The sequence below is a fragment of the Scylla paramamosain genome, chromosome 25 (genome assembly GCF_035594125.1).
Source record: "Scylla paramamosain isolate STU-SP2022 chromosome 25, ASM3559412v1, whole genome shotgun sequence".
Lineage (NCBI taxonomy): Eukaryota > Metazoa > Arthropoda > Malacostraca > Decapoda > Portunidae > Scylla > Scylla paramamosain.
The window spans coordinates 16,670,893-16,685,892 of NC_087175.1; the positions used below are offsets into that span (position 1 = coordinate 16,670,893).

General features: G+C 39.4%; 1 protein-coding gene across 1 annotated transcript in view; it reads right to left on the reverse strand.

The window, feature by feature from the left end:
- Positions 1-12,850: 12,850 nt before the first annotated feature.
- The window catches only part of LOC135113378 (uncharacterized protein DDB_G0271670-like), a gene marked incomplete at its 5' end in the record, with an annotated part of 11,942 nt that continues 9,792 nt past the window's right edge, over positions 12,851-15,000 (reverse strand). Inside the window, 2 exons of the mRNA XM_064028635.1 lie at positions 12,851-12,953; positions 13,989-14,097. Of these exons, the coding sequence (XP_063884705.1) occupies positions 12,851-12,953; positions 13,989-14,097 (212 nt within the window). The remainder of the gene's footprint in view (positions 12,954-13,988; positions 14,098-15,000) is intronic.

The following is a 15,000-nucleotide window of genomic DNA, read 5'->3' on the forward strand; positions in this document are numbered from 1 at the left end:
AGTAGTAGTAGTAGTAGTAGTAGTAGTAGTAGTAGTAGTAGTAGTAGTAGTAGTAGTAGTAGTATCATCATCATCACCATCATCATCATCATCACCAGCAGCAGCAGCAGCAGCAGCAGCAGAAGCACCACCATCAGCAACAGCAGTGGTAGTTGTGGTGGTGGCGGCAGTGCAAGTTCTATCAACATTATTCATAAAGACGATAATAATCTTAATCTTCATTCACTCCCACTTCTCTCTCCCCTTGGAAATGGAAGGGAGGCTACTTTTTTCTACATATCTTAATGGAACGGAGGAGGAGGAGGAGGAGGAGGAGGAGGAGGAGGAGGAGGAGGAAGAAGAGTAGCCATGTTGCGAAGGACGAATATAAGGATATATCTTAAGATCAGGTAGCAATGTGACAAGAATCTTGTTAACTCGTTGTCTGTTTAAATCTTTCTTTTATCTGTAGCTCATCCTGATGACGAAAATAAATAAATAGATATATGAATACATAAAAAAAAATGAAAGATAAAAAAAAAACTAAATAGCTTAAACAAATAAGTAAATAACATATAAACCAATAAAATAAATGAATAACAACGAGGTTACAGGTTACTAGAAATAATTAAACGAATAATCTGTCCTCACTTCCTCTCGATTAATATGACAGTACATTTCATCCCTGCGCTCACAAGATAAAACACTGAGGACTTCCATCACAATCTTGGCGTAATCTGTTATGAATAGCTTTAATCGAGTGATGTGTCTGAACCCTCTTAGCCTGCCAATGAGCTCCTCTTTGACACTCACAGTACGAGCCGTGGTACTCTGATTAATTTTTTTTTTTTTTTCGTATGATAATGCAGTCTGTCTTGAAATGTTAAGGTGAACAGAGTGGTGTTTGCACTTGTTCTAATATCCTTCAAATAACTGTCAACAACTTTTCCACTGTAATAAAAGAAATGTTTCGAAGTAAGTAAATAGATAAATAAAATGAAAGAATAAATAATAATGGCAATAATAATAACTTGACACATATATGAAAAAAAAAAAGAAAAAAAAATGAAAACTTCTATGATAACTTTGTAATATTCTGCCATATAAGAATTCAGTAAATAACGTGTTTTTACCCTCACTTCTATACCCTTCCAGTAATATAGTGTAACCTCTCACAGAATTAAAAAAATAAGTAAATAAATTATACACATGAATAAGCTTAAGGACATACACTGCACATAAAAAAAAAGAAAAAAATAACACTGCACTAAAATATTACATCAACAATAACAACAAATACAGCTCATTGATAACAACTTAAAAACTTTCTCAGATATCAGGGAAATAAACAGATAAACATATAAATAAAGAAATAAATAAATATGTCTGTCTATTTCAATACCAGTCCGTCAATCCCACACGCAGCGGCCCAGACAAGGAACCACACCCTCATACACACAAGCACACGCATCATTCACACTGTTAGCATCGTCAGTCACCATTGGGAAAGAACAAGTAGAATAAATAAATCAATAAACCTCACACACACTAACAGTATCAATAACATATCAATCTCCATATAAGAATAATGTCCATCTCTCTCTCTCTCTCCCTCTCTCTCTCTCTCCATTCCCTCGAGCCAATACAATGCAGTGGCGGGTTTCCTTGCCAGTCCAGCCTTCGTCTCCACTACCCGTGTTCCCTGAGGAGGTGCGCATGTCCTTACGAGGCAGAAACGAAAAGTGTCAGTTGAATTGAAGATGAGATTTCTGTTACGTGTTGTACTGTGTGTTGTGTGGTGGTGGTGGGAGTGGGGAGGGAAGGGGCAAGGGATGGAATAGGAGAGAAGTGTTAGTGGTTAGATCAGGAGAGGACGGAGGAAGAATAAGAGGAGGAAGGGGAGGTTAGGTGAGATAAAGTAAGATGTGGTGATATGAAGTGAGGTGAAGTGAGAAAGTTATGAGAGGAGGAAGAGGAGGAAGGGGGAGGTGAGGTAAAGTAAGATGAAGTGAGGTGATATGAGGTGAGGTGAAGTGAGGTGTGGTGAGGAAAGGACAGGATAAAAGAACAAGAACAAGAAGATACAGAAAAAAAAAGACCAAGAACAAGAATGAGAAAAAAAAAATAAGAAGACTATAATAATAATGACGATGAAAGTAAGAACAAGAATTTAGGTAAACAATGACCAATTAACTTAAGAAACGCGGACACACACACACAAAAAAAGACGAAATGAAGGACAAAAAACAAGGAGTATGAGGAGGAGGAGAAAGAGGAGGAGGAACAAGGAAGTGGGAGAGGGAAAATGGCGACAAGATTTAGTATTCAACAAGTTCTTAGTAATTGTGTTAAGAGTATCAAGAGTAAAGAAAAAAAATAACGAGCATGAGAAGGAAGGAGGAGGAGGAGGAGGAGGAGGAAGAGGAGGAAGGGAGACGAATGGGAACTGGGGTAACGAGAGTAGAAGTGTGAAAAAAAAGGTAGAACAATGTAAAAATAAATAAATGGATGAAGGAATGAAGGACTCAAGAGAGGAAAGACAAGAAAAGGAAGGAAAGTAAAAAATAAAAGAATGTGAATGAAATGTTTAAAAGCAATGGAAAGAAAACAAAGGATAGAAAATTATTAAAGATCGGAATTAATTACTTAATGAAAAGAGGAGAAATTTAAACAGAATAAAGTGATAAGTCAGGAAGGAAGGGAAAAAAAGAAAGAAGGAAGGATAGAAGGATGGAGGGAGAGAGGAAAGGAACAGCAGTAGCAAGAAAAGAAGAAAGGAGGAGGAGGAGGAGGAGGAGGAGGAGGAGGAGGAGGAGGAGGAGGAGGAGGAGGAGGAGGAGGAGGAGGAGGAGGAGGAGGAGGAGGCGGGGTACTGAAAGCTTTTAATACATACAATCTTCAGCTAATTAATGTAATAACCGGAGGCCTTGTGTGCCCCTGCCAGTGTACTCCTCCTCCTCCTCCCTTTCCTCCTCCTCCTCCTCCTCCTCCACCACTCTCATCACTATTGTCATTACCACCAACACCACCATAACTACTATCGCCACTACTACCACCATCAGTACATTCACCACCACTACCATCACCAATATCATCACCATTACGGCTACCTACTCCTCTCTCATCATCACCATTACCATTACTATTCTCATCACCAACACCACTACTATCTATGCCTCCTTAAACATCATCATCAATTAAACCAACTTAATCACGACCATTATCACCACTAACACCATCATCATTACCACCACCACCTTAACAGGGAGCAAGTTTACTGTCACCACCATTTTGACTCATTATCACCATCACCACGAGAATCCCCCCCCATCCCTAAACACACACACACACACACACACACACACACACACACACACACACACACACACACACACACACACACACACACACACACACACACACCTTCTCTCATACATACATATTCGTACGCATAAAGACCTTCACACACACACATACATACATACATACATATATACTTTCAAACCCACCCACACACACGTACATACATCACAAACACAGGTCTAATAAAGCATTCCCCTCCCATCCCATAATAATTTCTCTCTCCCCTTCCTCTTCATTTTTTTTCCGATGTCGTTTTTTATTTCACTTTTAATAATTTGGTTTTGGGTTTTGGTTTTGCTGACACCACCACCACCACCACCACCACCATCACCACCACCACCGCCGCCACTACTACCACTATACCCCAGCTAACACTACTACCACCACCACCATCGCTTTCCCTTGTTACTAATCGATACACAGATAGATAGAGATAGACAGAAAGATACATACGTACATACATACAAAGGCAGACAAACAGACAGATAGATAGATGAATGGATAAACAGATATGCATATACTTTACATTTCCTCCTCCTCCTTATTTATGTTACTGCTCTTCCCCCTTCTTGTTCTTCCACCTCCTCCTTGCACATCCTCCTTTTACTCCTCTTTGTTTCTGCACCTCTTCCTCCTTGTCCCTATACCTTCATCATCTCCCTTCCTCCTCCTCCTTCTCCTCCTCTTCCACCCTCACACCTCCATCATCTCCCCTCTTCCTCCCCTCAAATCAAACAGCATCCTATCTTCCCAGCGCCTTAGTTACCTCTCAGATCTCCCCTCTTTCTTCCCCTCACTTCCCCTCTCTTCTCTTCCCCCTGGCGTCTCATCCCCTCTTTTCCCCTCTACCAATTGCTCACCTGCCCATTCCCCTTCCCCTCAGGTGCTCTCTCCCCTCCCTTTTGTCTATCGGTCACTCCTCCCCTCCCCTCTTTCTCCTCTCTCCCTGTTTCCCCTCTTGTCCCCTCGCGCCATTCACCAGTCAGAATATTAAAGGCTTGTTGGTTTCTGCGTCTGACTGAGAGGCCGAGGTCGTGGTGGTGGTAGTGGTGGTGGTGAAAGGGATGAATGTAGTGTAGGTGTGGTGATGGTTGTGGTGGTAGTCGTGGGGGCAGGAATAGTTATGGTGGTAATGGTGGTGGTCACAGGAGGAGATGGTGATGGAGGTAGTGGTGGTGATGGTGGCGGTGGCGATGGTGGTGCTGGTATCGAAAGTGGTAGAAATGGTGGTGCTAGTGGTGGTGGTGATGGTAATAGTGATGGTGATGGTGGTGGTGAATGATGGTGACAGTGGGAGGTAGTGGCGGTGGCGAACTGGCGATAGTGGCAGCGATGATGGCGGTGACAAGATAAGATAAGGTCAGGGCATGGTTGAGTTAGGTTTCAGTGTTTCAGAATCAGTTTCTCTCCGCCTGGCTATCAGTTACAGTTCGCAGCTTCGTTACCCTCCCTCTCAGCTCCTCTCAGGCAGTCATTTCCCCGCCGCGTCTCGGGAGTGGCTCGGGTGGCGTTGTGAATTGAGTGCTTCCCGTGTCACCAGCCATTTGCCAGCTCAGTTTGAAGACTTGGGAATGACGCGCTGGATTCACTTTTACATATTAACAGGGAGAAAATGGGAGTTTAAAAGTAAGGTAGCTATTTGGTCTACTGTTTGGGTTCATTTTACAAGGAATGTTATTTTTTTTTTTTTTTTGGGGGGGACGTATATTTATCTACTTATTCATCTAATTTTACTTTTTTTTTGATTGACGGAGGAATAATACACGAAAGCTTATGAAAAATGTTTCTCGTGGTCTAAATTCTTTGTACTCTAAACAATGCTTTTTAAGAATTGAAAATTGCCCATATTACTTTCTTTTAGAAAATGACAAAGCAAAATTTAAATGCTTAAAAAAAAAAAAAGAAAACTGACTGACTTTCTTATGGGTAACTTATCTACTCTTTAAGAAAAGGTTTGTTTTTTGATTTCCTAATTTACACCCCATTATTTATTTTTCAATGCTTTAGCTTTACAAACATTACTTTTTATTATTAGACGCAAAACAGTTGAAAGATTAAGTAAAACTTGACTGCCATCATTATTGATCCCTTTTCCTTTATTCAGAACGAAAGATACATTTGGAACACTTTCCGTGACCAAATTCTGGCGTGGGAGGAGTGAGGTTTACTTTGGTGTTGCCGTGTTGCTCTAGAGTCTTCGCTCACGTTCTCTTGCCATGACCTGAGTGAACAAGCATTTCCTGACGCTGGTGAACATGAAAACCAACACATCAAGCACGGGTCACTGTGGAGCATGACTTTTTAGTGTTTGTCTTCTACTCCTGCTCGATTTGGAGAGAGAGAGAGAGAGAGAGAGAGAGAGAGAGAGAGAGAGAGAGAGAGAGAGAGAGAGAGAGAGAGAGAGAGAGAGAGAGAGAGAGAGAGAGAGAGAGAGAGAGAGAGAGAGAGAGAGAGAGAGAGAGAGAGAGAGAGAGAGAGAGAGAGAGAGAGAGAGAGAGTGAGTCTGCACAAAAAAGTCACTGCTTTTGTTTGCATGGACACAAAGAAAAAGGAAAGGTAATTTTATTTTCTGGTCTATATAAATACCTAAAACACTGAAACACACACAAAAAAGAGAAGATTGTGGATCTAGTTAGTCCTAATTGCTCATAAAGTAACTAATTTTCACTCCTGTTATAGCTGCAAGTAGCTGATGATGATATTTGACTGCTAATTAAACTCAGTACAATTTGAACTTCTTGATAACGTTACTGCAGAGCCACTGTGTACTGAATTAGTCTTCACACATTACCATCCTACACTCAGCGTCAGAATAATGGAAATACAGGTCGCTGGTTTGGTAAGTTTTGGACATCATCAATGGGGAAAAATACAGAGAGCACCTGTTTCAGTGTTTCAAAGGTACAGACCGTGATTCACTAATTAGTTCCGGCCTCTGTAAACAGTCTCGTAATTGCCTTTGTGAATTTTAAATGGACCTGAGACTGACTGGGAGTGTGTGGCCAAGAGTTCTGATACTAAGCGTATCTAACCTCGACCCGTTTATATTCATTACCTATTTCTGCCAACAAATGAATAAAGAATGAAAACTTTAACAGGAAAACTTGGGTGTCTCTCGAGGGTTGCAGTTTTGAAAGTTTAAGAAATAGTTAATTTTTACAGTCTTAGCTTCACTCGCATTGCTTTTTTTTTTTCCTAATAGATGAACAGGTTCAAAGGTTAAGGAAAATTTGAAAGAGAAAATATCGGGTGTCTTTTGGTGATGAAATTTTTAAAGTTTAAGGAACGGTTGATTTTTACAGTCTTAGCTCCACACGCATTGCTTTACGTTTTAATAATATATGGAAAAAAAAGTTGAATGATTAAGGAAAACTTGGCTGCCTTCATCCTAAATCCCTTTTCATTAATTGGTTGCTTTTGTTTTTTGGTATCTTTTATCGCTGCCTTCACGCTAACTGCTTTTCTGATCTTGGTAACTGCATGCCTAGTCTCCTCCTGCGGCCTTGCTGCAAAAGACTTTCTACTTTCGCTCACTCCTATTGTGTCCATCTCTCTAATGCAAGAGTTAACCAGTATTCGCAATCTTCTATCCCTTCCATCGGTAAACTCTGGAACTCCCTTTCTGCTTTTGTATTTTCCCATTCCTATAACTTCAATTCTTTCAAGAGGAAGGTCCCAAGACACGTCTTTAACTTGGGTAATCTTTATGACCCTTTTTTCTTTGTAGACTGACATCAGTGGACTTTTTTTTTTCATATAAACTGTTGTTGCCCTTTGGTCAGTACCCCTCTAATATAAAGAAACAAACATACATTTGGAAACCCGTTTTGTTTGGGAATTGGTACCTCTGTGGACCTTTTCTTCACGTGAATTTTCCTTGCCCTTGGCCAGAATGCATCTTACATAATAGAAAAAAAAAAGACAAATTTGGAAGACTTTCCTTGACCCAAGTTGTGGTGCAGAATGAGTGAAGTTTACTGCTGCTGGCCGTGTTGCTCTGGCCTCACAAACGCCTTCATTATTGGTGCTCAAATTGCAAACGGTCCGTGGATTGCTTGTGTTGGCTGTCAGTGGCCTCGTGTCTCGGTGTGGTGGGCTTTTTGAATTGCAAATTGTCTCACGGGATCGATTCCAGAACCTGTCACGGAACTCTGCTTGGTCTTCCGGCCCTTGGAGTTTTGTTTTCTTATCTCTGAACATAACTGGATTTCCATCACCGGGTTTATTAAGAAAATCAGTTTTTTTTTTAATCCTTTCTTCACGTCTACAGTTTTCTTTCTAATGATTAAGGATTTTTCATTCAGTTTTAAAAAGTTTGGTATTTTGAGTTTTTTTCAAGTAGCTTTTATGGAAGTTTTATTTTCCATCTAGCTCTCAGCAAGTGTATTGAGAGAGAGAGAGAGAGAGAGAGAGAGAGAGAGAGAGAGAGAGAGAGAGAGAGAGAGAGAGAGAGAGAGAGAGAGAGAGAGAGAGAGAGAGAGAGAGAGAGAGAGAGAGAGAGAGAGAGAGAGAATGTCAGTTACTGCAGTGATGTACAGGTAAATCTTTTAGATTAAACAGCGCAGTTAATCCCAAAACGTTTCATAAAGACCAGAATTTCTCTTACTGTTTGTTCATCCTTTATGTTTCACTAATAACAAGGAAGGCTCTAGTGGAGTTAAACTTATGCTTTTATACAATATTGCCAACTGCCACAATGATGATTAGTAACAGGAGCAAGACAATGTATCCCTTTCACTCTTTCACTGCAGTATATTATTTTCCACTATCAACCTACACAGTTTTTAGACACACTGCATTTTTTTCAAAGGGTCTCCATGCAAACACATCTTTTCACTGCAATACAAGCTAACTTACAACTTTCTAAACACTTTATCTATACTATGGTCTCTCAAACAGTTCTCTTGTATAAACAACAACAAATTAACCTCCTATATTAAGTTTTTATGTATTTTTTCATCACCGTGCAAACAAACAAACTCTTTCCACACTGCTCTGAATGTTAACAAAGGAAGACCGCACGGGTGAAGGGATTAATTTTGGAGGGTCGGAGCGAGGACGGATTTTTGCATGGGGTCTATTTATGAGTTTATGAATCTCTGCTCCAGCTTTGTGCTTACTTGTTTACGAGAGTCACCTTCGATTTCCCCTCGCCCCGATCACCAGCGGGTCTGCTTTAAGGCGGAAGAGGGACGGCCGACGCACTGAAGCTAAATATATACTGTCAAAACACTTAATTCTTTCGTGGTATTCACCCTTCGCTGCGAAACCTGGTGTAGTGTGTGGTAGTGTGGGGTTGGGTTATGGTGGTGGTGGTGGTGGTGGTGGTGGTGGTGGTAGTGGTGGTGGTGGTGGTGGTGGTGGTGGCGGTGGTGGTGTGTGTGTGGTGGGGGATAGTGTGTGTGTGTGTGTGTGTGTGTGTGTGTGTGTGTGTGTGTGTGTGTGTGTGTGTGTGTGTGTGTGTGTGTGTGTGTGTGTGTGTGTGTGTGTGTGTGTGTGTGTGTGTGTGTGTGTGTGTGTTATTTTTATTTTTCTCCCGCCACAGTCTCTCCCAGAGGTTTCACAGCCACATCAATAAAAACTGTCTATCAATCAATCAATCAGTCAATCAATCATTATATATACCTATCTATCAATGTGTATACGAACGATATTTCCGTTATTTTTTTCATTCTTTTATTTTTTTCATGTTTTTAATATCTTCTAAACCACTAATTATTTTCCCCACAACATTTACCTCAATTTTTTTTTTCCTTTCTCTATTATTTTTCCTTTTTTTTTTTTTATTGTATCCCCGCGCCACGGTCTGTCCCAGAGCGCGGAAGCCACGTAGGTGACATATTCTTGTCAAATACAGTTTTCTATTTTGGACATTTAGTGTTTTACCAATACACGAGGGTTGTCCACTTATTCATTCAGCGGCTTGCGTGGCGGTGTCGCTGGGGGAAGGAGGAAGGGAGGGGGAGGGTGAAGGAGAGGAGTGGGGAAGGAGGTTGGGAGAGGAGGGATGAGGGGAGACGGAGAACAAAGTTGGGAGAAGAGTAGAGGTGGAGGGATGGGTTAGAGGAAGGAAAGGAGGGATGGGAGTGGGGAGGAGGGAGGGAGAGAAGAGATGGGGAAGAGGGAAGGGAAAGGGTAGAAGAGAAGGAGGATGTGGAGGAGGGAGAAAGAGGTGGAAGGGGAAGAGAGAGGAGGAAGAGGAATAAGAGGAGGAAGTGGAGGTGGAGGTGGAGGGTGAAGGAGGGAGGAAGAGGGAGATGGGAGAGGGGAAGAGAGGGGGAATGGGGAGGTGTACACTATTGCAGTTGGGGATTCGAAGGTACATAAAGCTATTTCTATACAATGTACCCCACAATTTTATCTTTTTTACCATTTTTTCGTTCAGTCAGAGAGAGAGAGAGAGAGAGAGAGAGAGAGAGAGAGAGAGAGAGAGAGAGAGAGAGAGAGAGAGAGAGAGAGAGGTTGGGAATAAAAAAAAAGAAAATAAACCAGTGTACGAGTATTTGAATATAATATTGTATGAACGTGTTATAGTGAAAGCGTTGCTAGTAAAAGAAATGGAGGGTGGGGGTAGAATAAAAAGAAAACAAGGGCATGTGCAAAATGAAAAAGACACGCAGGTTTGGGTTTGAACATTTAGAAAAATCACATTCGCTGGCATGATATAATTTTGTATTTTGACGGAGAATTTAGACTGACAACGTGCTTCGTTTTCGGCTTTATTATCATTATTATTATTATTATTATTATTATTATTATTATTATTATTATTATTATTATTATTATTATTATTAAAATTTTTCTCATCGTCATAATCACAACCCTGCCCATTTAATTTATTAATTGCCTAATATATTATGTTTATTTATCTTATTGTTTTCATTGCGCAAGTTTGGTAATCATTTTATACATCCATCTATTCACGTGTATGCAAAATGAAGGGACTTGCTTCACTTTAATAACTTTCCTATACATCTTATTGCATTTATTAATTTTGCTAGTCATTTGTGTATTCACGCAGCTCTTCAAGTATATGAAAAATGAGGAGAATCATTTCACATTTTTTTTTTTTTTGTCAAACAAAAATTGTTTCCGTTCCCAACGTGGTGTCATTTCAACATTCTCTCTTTAAAAAAAAAAAAAAAAAAAAAAAAAAAAAAAAAAAATATATATATATATATATATATATATATATATATATATATATATATATATATATATATATATATATATATATATATATATATATATATATATATATATATATATATATATATATATATATATATATATATATATATATATATATATATATATATATATATATATATATATATATATATATATATATATATATATATATATATATATATATATATATATATATATATATATATATATATATATATATATATATGCTGAGGTTTTTGGAAGCTGGAAACTGTTACAAAAAAAGTCAACATATAAAAAAAACTAATAAAAAAGTCCCACAATTAGTTCTATTTGAGAAAAAAAAACCAGCAAAGTAAATTTTTCATTACTATTTTTTTCTATTGAAATTTTACAGAAAGCGTATTTTTTTCTTTTTGCTAATTCCATTTCAATTCCAAATAAAAGAAGCAAAAGTCTCCATTATCATTTTTTTATCAGTTGTCGTAATTTCCATAAGTGTGGATGACAAAATTAGAGTGAATCTAACTTTTTCTCACCTCCTCACCACCTCTCCAATAATTTAGTATTTTCGGCCTCTTTCAGTCACCGCCGCAGTTTTGCATCTCTTGCTGTCTTGTATTGTGACCACATTTTCATTACTTTTATGAGTGCGAATGAAAAAAAAAAAAAAAAATTCAACCTCATAAGCTCCTTGTACTGACCAGGGTATCTTCAATCTCTCAGTCACCCGCGCAGTGTTGCATCTCTTGCTGTCCTGTGTCATTATCATTATTTCCATGACTTGCGTGAGCGTGGCTGACACAATCAGTGTTAAAACTTTCTCACCTCGTCAACTTCTCACCTTTAATTTAACTGGGTATCTTATCTTCAGCCTCTCTCATTCGCCCCCGCAGTGTCGCTTTTTTTTGTTGTATTTCAGGGTTATTATTATTTTCTTCATTTGTACGAGCGATTTGAATAAAAACTTTTCGCTTCATCACCACCTCTCCTTTAATTTAGTACCTTCAGCCTCTCTCAGTCACCCCCGCAGTGCTGCATCACTTGCTGTCTTGTACCGTTATGATATTTTCATTATTTCCATGAATGTGAATGATAGAATCAGAAAGGATTCAACATTTTTCATCTCAAAATTCCTTGTATTGAACTGAGTATCTTCAGTCTCTCAGTCACGGCCTCAGTGTTGCATCTCTTGCTACCTTGTACCGGTATAATTTTTTTCAGTATTTGCATAATCGTGGGTGACACATTGGAATCAAAACCTTTTCACCTCATCAACTTCTCACCTTTGAGTTAACTTTTATCTTAACTGCAGCCTCTCTCATTCACCGCCTCAGTGTTGCATCTCTTGATGTCTTGTTCCGTTATCATTATTTCCGTTATTTGCATGAGTGCGTGTGACAAAATCATATTGGAAACTATTTTTCGTCCTATCAATTCCTCTCCTTTAACTGACTATCTTCAGTCGGTCTCACATCGTTGCAGTATTGCATGTCCTGTTGTGTTGTACCGTTATCATTATTTGCATTATTTACAGGAGCGTGGGCGAGAGGGTGGAGTCATAACTTTTTCACCTCGTCATCTTCTCACCTTTAAATTAACTATCTTATCTCTCTCTCTCTCTCTCTCTCTCTCTCTCTCTCTCTCTCTCTCTCTCTCTCTCTCTCTCTCTCTCTCTCTCTCTCTCTCTCTCTCTCTCTCTCTCTCACACACACACACACACACACACACACACACACACACACACACACACACACAGCAGCAGCAGTGTTGTATCTCTCGTTGTTTTCTACCGTTCGTTCATGGTTATTTATTATTTTTTTAATTACTGGATAGTGATATTCTGCACTCGTCAAACGTGTAGAAAAATACGAAAATCTCCGAAAACTAAAAAAAAAAAAAAAATAGAAAAAAAGAAAAAAAAATAATACCAAGTAAATACTCAAATAAATGCTTTCAGGTCACAAAACAATCTCAGAGATCGCCCCTCAGAAAAAAAAAAAAAATCTAAAAAATGAAGAAAAAAATTAAAATAAAACAGTAGGAAATACATACCTAGATAAATACTTGCTTGGAATCACACAAAAGCAACAACCTCGCGGACACAGGCGCTCTATTCTCTGCTCTCTGGCCGGCGTCTCCTGAAGGTACAAACATTTCCAAGGTTCCACGTCACACAAGACATCAACTTTTTCTTTGTTTCTTTTTTTTTTTTTTTTTTCGGAAACGAAGCTCAAACAAACTTTTGAATTACATACGTGCGACGAGAACAACAACAACAACAACAACAACAACAACAACAACAACAACACATTGAAAACCTGTTGAAAGCAGGAAACTAAACCGTTAGCTGTTGAAAATTGCTGCAACTACTACTACTACTACTACTACTACTACTACTACTACTACTACTACTACTACTACTACTACTACTACTACTACTACGAAGAAGAAGAAGAAGAAGAAGAAGCAGAAGCAGAAGAAGAAGAAGAAGAAGAAGAAGACGGGGGACAGGCAGATCAGTGATACAATAATGAATGAAGGAAAAGCTGAAAACTCCACGATCATATCGGCAAAAACTGTTCATTATCAAAGAAATAAAGAGCCAAAAAAAAAAGAAACTGAACTAATAATAAAATTCCTAGCTGTGGCAAAAAAAAAAAATCTATCTATCTATCGTGTGTCTGTGTGTGTGTGTGTGTGTGTGTGTGTGTGTGTGTGTGTGTGTGTGTGTGTGTGTGTGTGTGTGTGTGTGTGTGTGTGTGTGTGTGTGTGTGTGTGTGTGTGTGTGTGTGTGTGTGTGTGTGCTGCAGGGGGCGAGGAGGCATCCCAAGCTTCAATGAGACAACTTTTCCCGAGAGATGCTGAAGGCGAACGTGGACTGTAATGTTTTGGGGACCAAAATGTACAGGGCTTGTTACCAGAACTCTGTGTGTGTGTGTGTGTGTGTGTGTGTTGTGCGGACTCTCTCTCTCTCTCTCTCTCTCTCTCTCTCTCTCTCTCTCTCTCTCTCTCTCTCTCTCTCTCTCTCTCTCTCTCTCTCTCTCTCTCTCTCTCTCTAACAAAAGAACAATTATCACTTTCCTATCATCACCACCACCACCACCACCACAACCACCACCACCACCACCAACACCATCACCACCACCACCAACACTCATCAAAATACAACAAAACACAGCACAACACAACATAACACAACACAATACAATACTATTTTTCTTTTTCCTTTCATTGCATTTGTCCTTTCACAATTTCTTTCCACACAATCCCATCATTCCATTCTCTCCATTTCCTTCCACCCGCCGAGAGAGAAATCCACACACACACACACACACACACACACACACACACACACACACACACACACACACACACACACACACACACACACACACACACGAGTCAATATTGCCTCAAATGATAGAAGAAAAAAGAGGGAAAAAAAAAAAACACCTCAAGCGGGCATGACGTACGAGGAGGAGGAGGAGGAGGAGGAGGAGGAGGAGGAGGAGGAGGAGGAGGAGGAGGAGGAGGAGGAGGAGGAGGAGGAGGAGGAGGAGGAGGAGGAGGAGGAGGAGGAGGGGAAGAAGAAAAGCAAGAGCAAGAACAAACGGAACAAGAACAAGAGGAACAAGGGGAACAAGAAGAACAAGAAGAAAATCACCACCACCACCACCACTACCACCACCAACAACAACAACAAGCAACAAACAACAACAACAACAACAACAACGACGACGACGACGACGGTAAGGAGAAAAAGGAAGAATAATACTGCAATATTAAGACTAACAACGCAACAAGATTCTTCCTCCTATCTGATCGATGTTCTCACCACCTCCTTCACCTCTGTAATGGGACACTTTTCCGCCTCTCGCTGTCCTCATTGAAGCTCTTTTTTTCCCCCTTCACTGTCTTAAGTTTCCTAAGAGTTGAAAAAAAATGAAGTTAAAATATTGTCTGTTGCTCTTGTTTATATAAAGTTTTAATATTCACTTGTGACTTCTCATCTCTCTATATCTTCCTACTTCTGATGCGATGAAAAAAATAAGGTATTGATATTCTTCGTTTTTGTTTCCTTATCCACTCTTATCATTCCATTTTCACTTGTAAGTCTCTCTTTTTTTCCTACTCCCTATCTTTAATTTCCTGATACGTTGTTAAAAAAAAAATAGGTACTGATATTGTCTATGTTGTTGTTGAGTTTCCCACTGTTAATATTCCCTCTTTATAAGCCTCTCTCTCTCTCTCTCTCTCTCTCTCTCTCTCTCTCTCTCTCTCTCTCTCTCTCTCTCTCTCTCTCTCTCTCTCTCTCTCTCTCTCTCTTTCTCTTCTTCTTCTTCTTCTTCAATTTCCTGACACGTTGTAAGAAATAAGTTGCTAATATTATCTATTGTTCTCTTTATCTAGATTTCCACTCTTAATCTTTCCTCGTAACTCGTAATTGTCTCTTTTTATCCTATTCTTTTCTTGAAGCTCCTATTA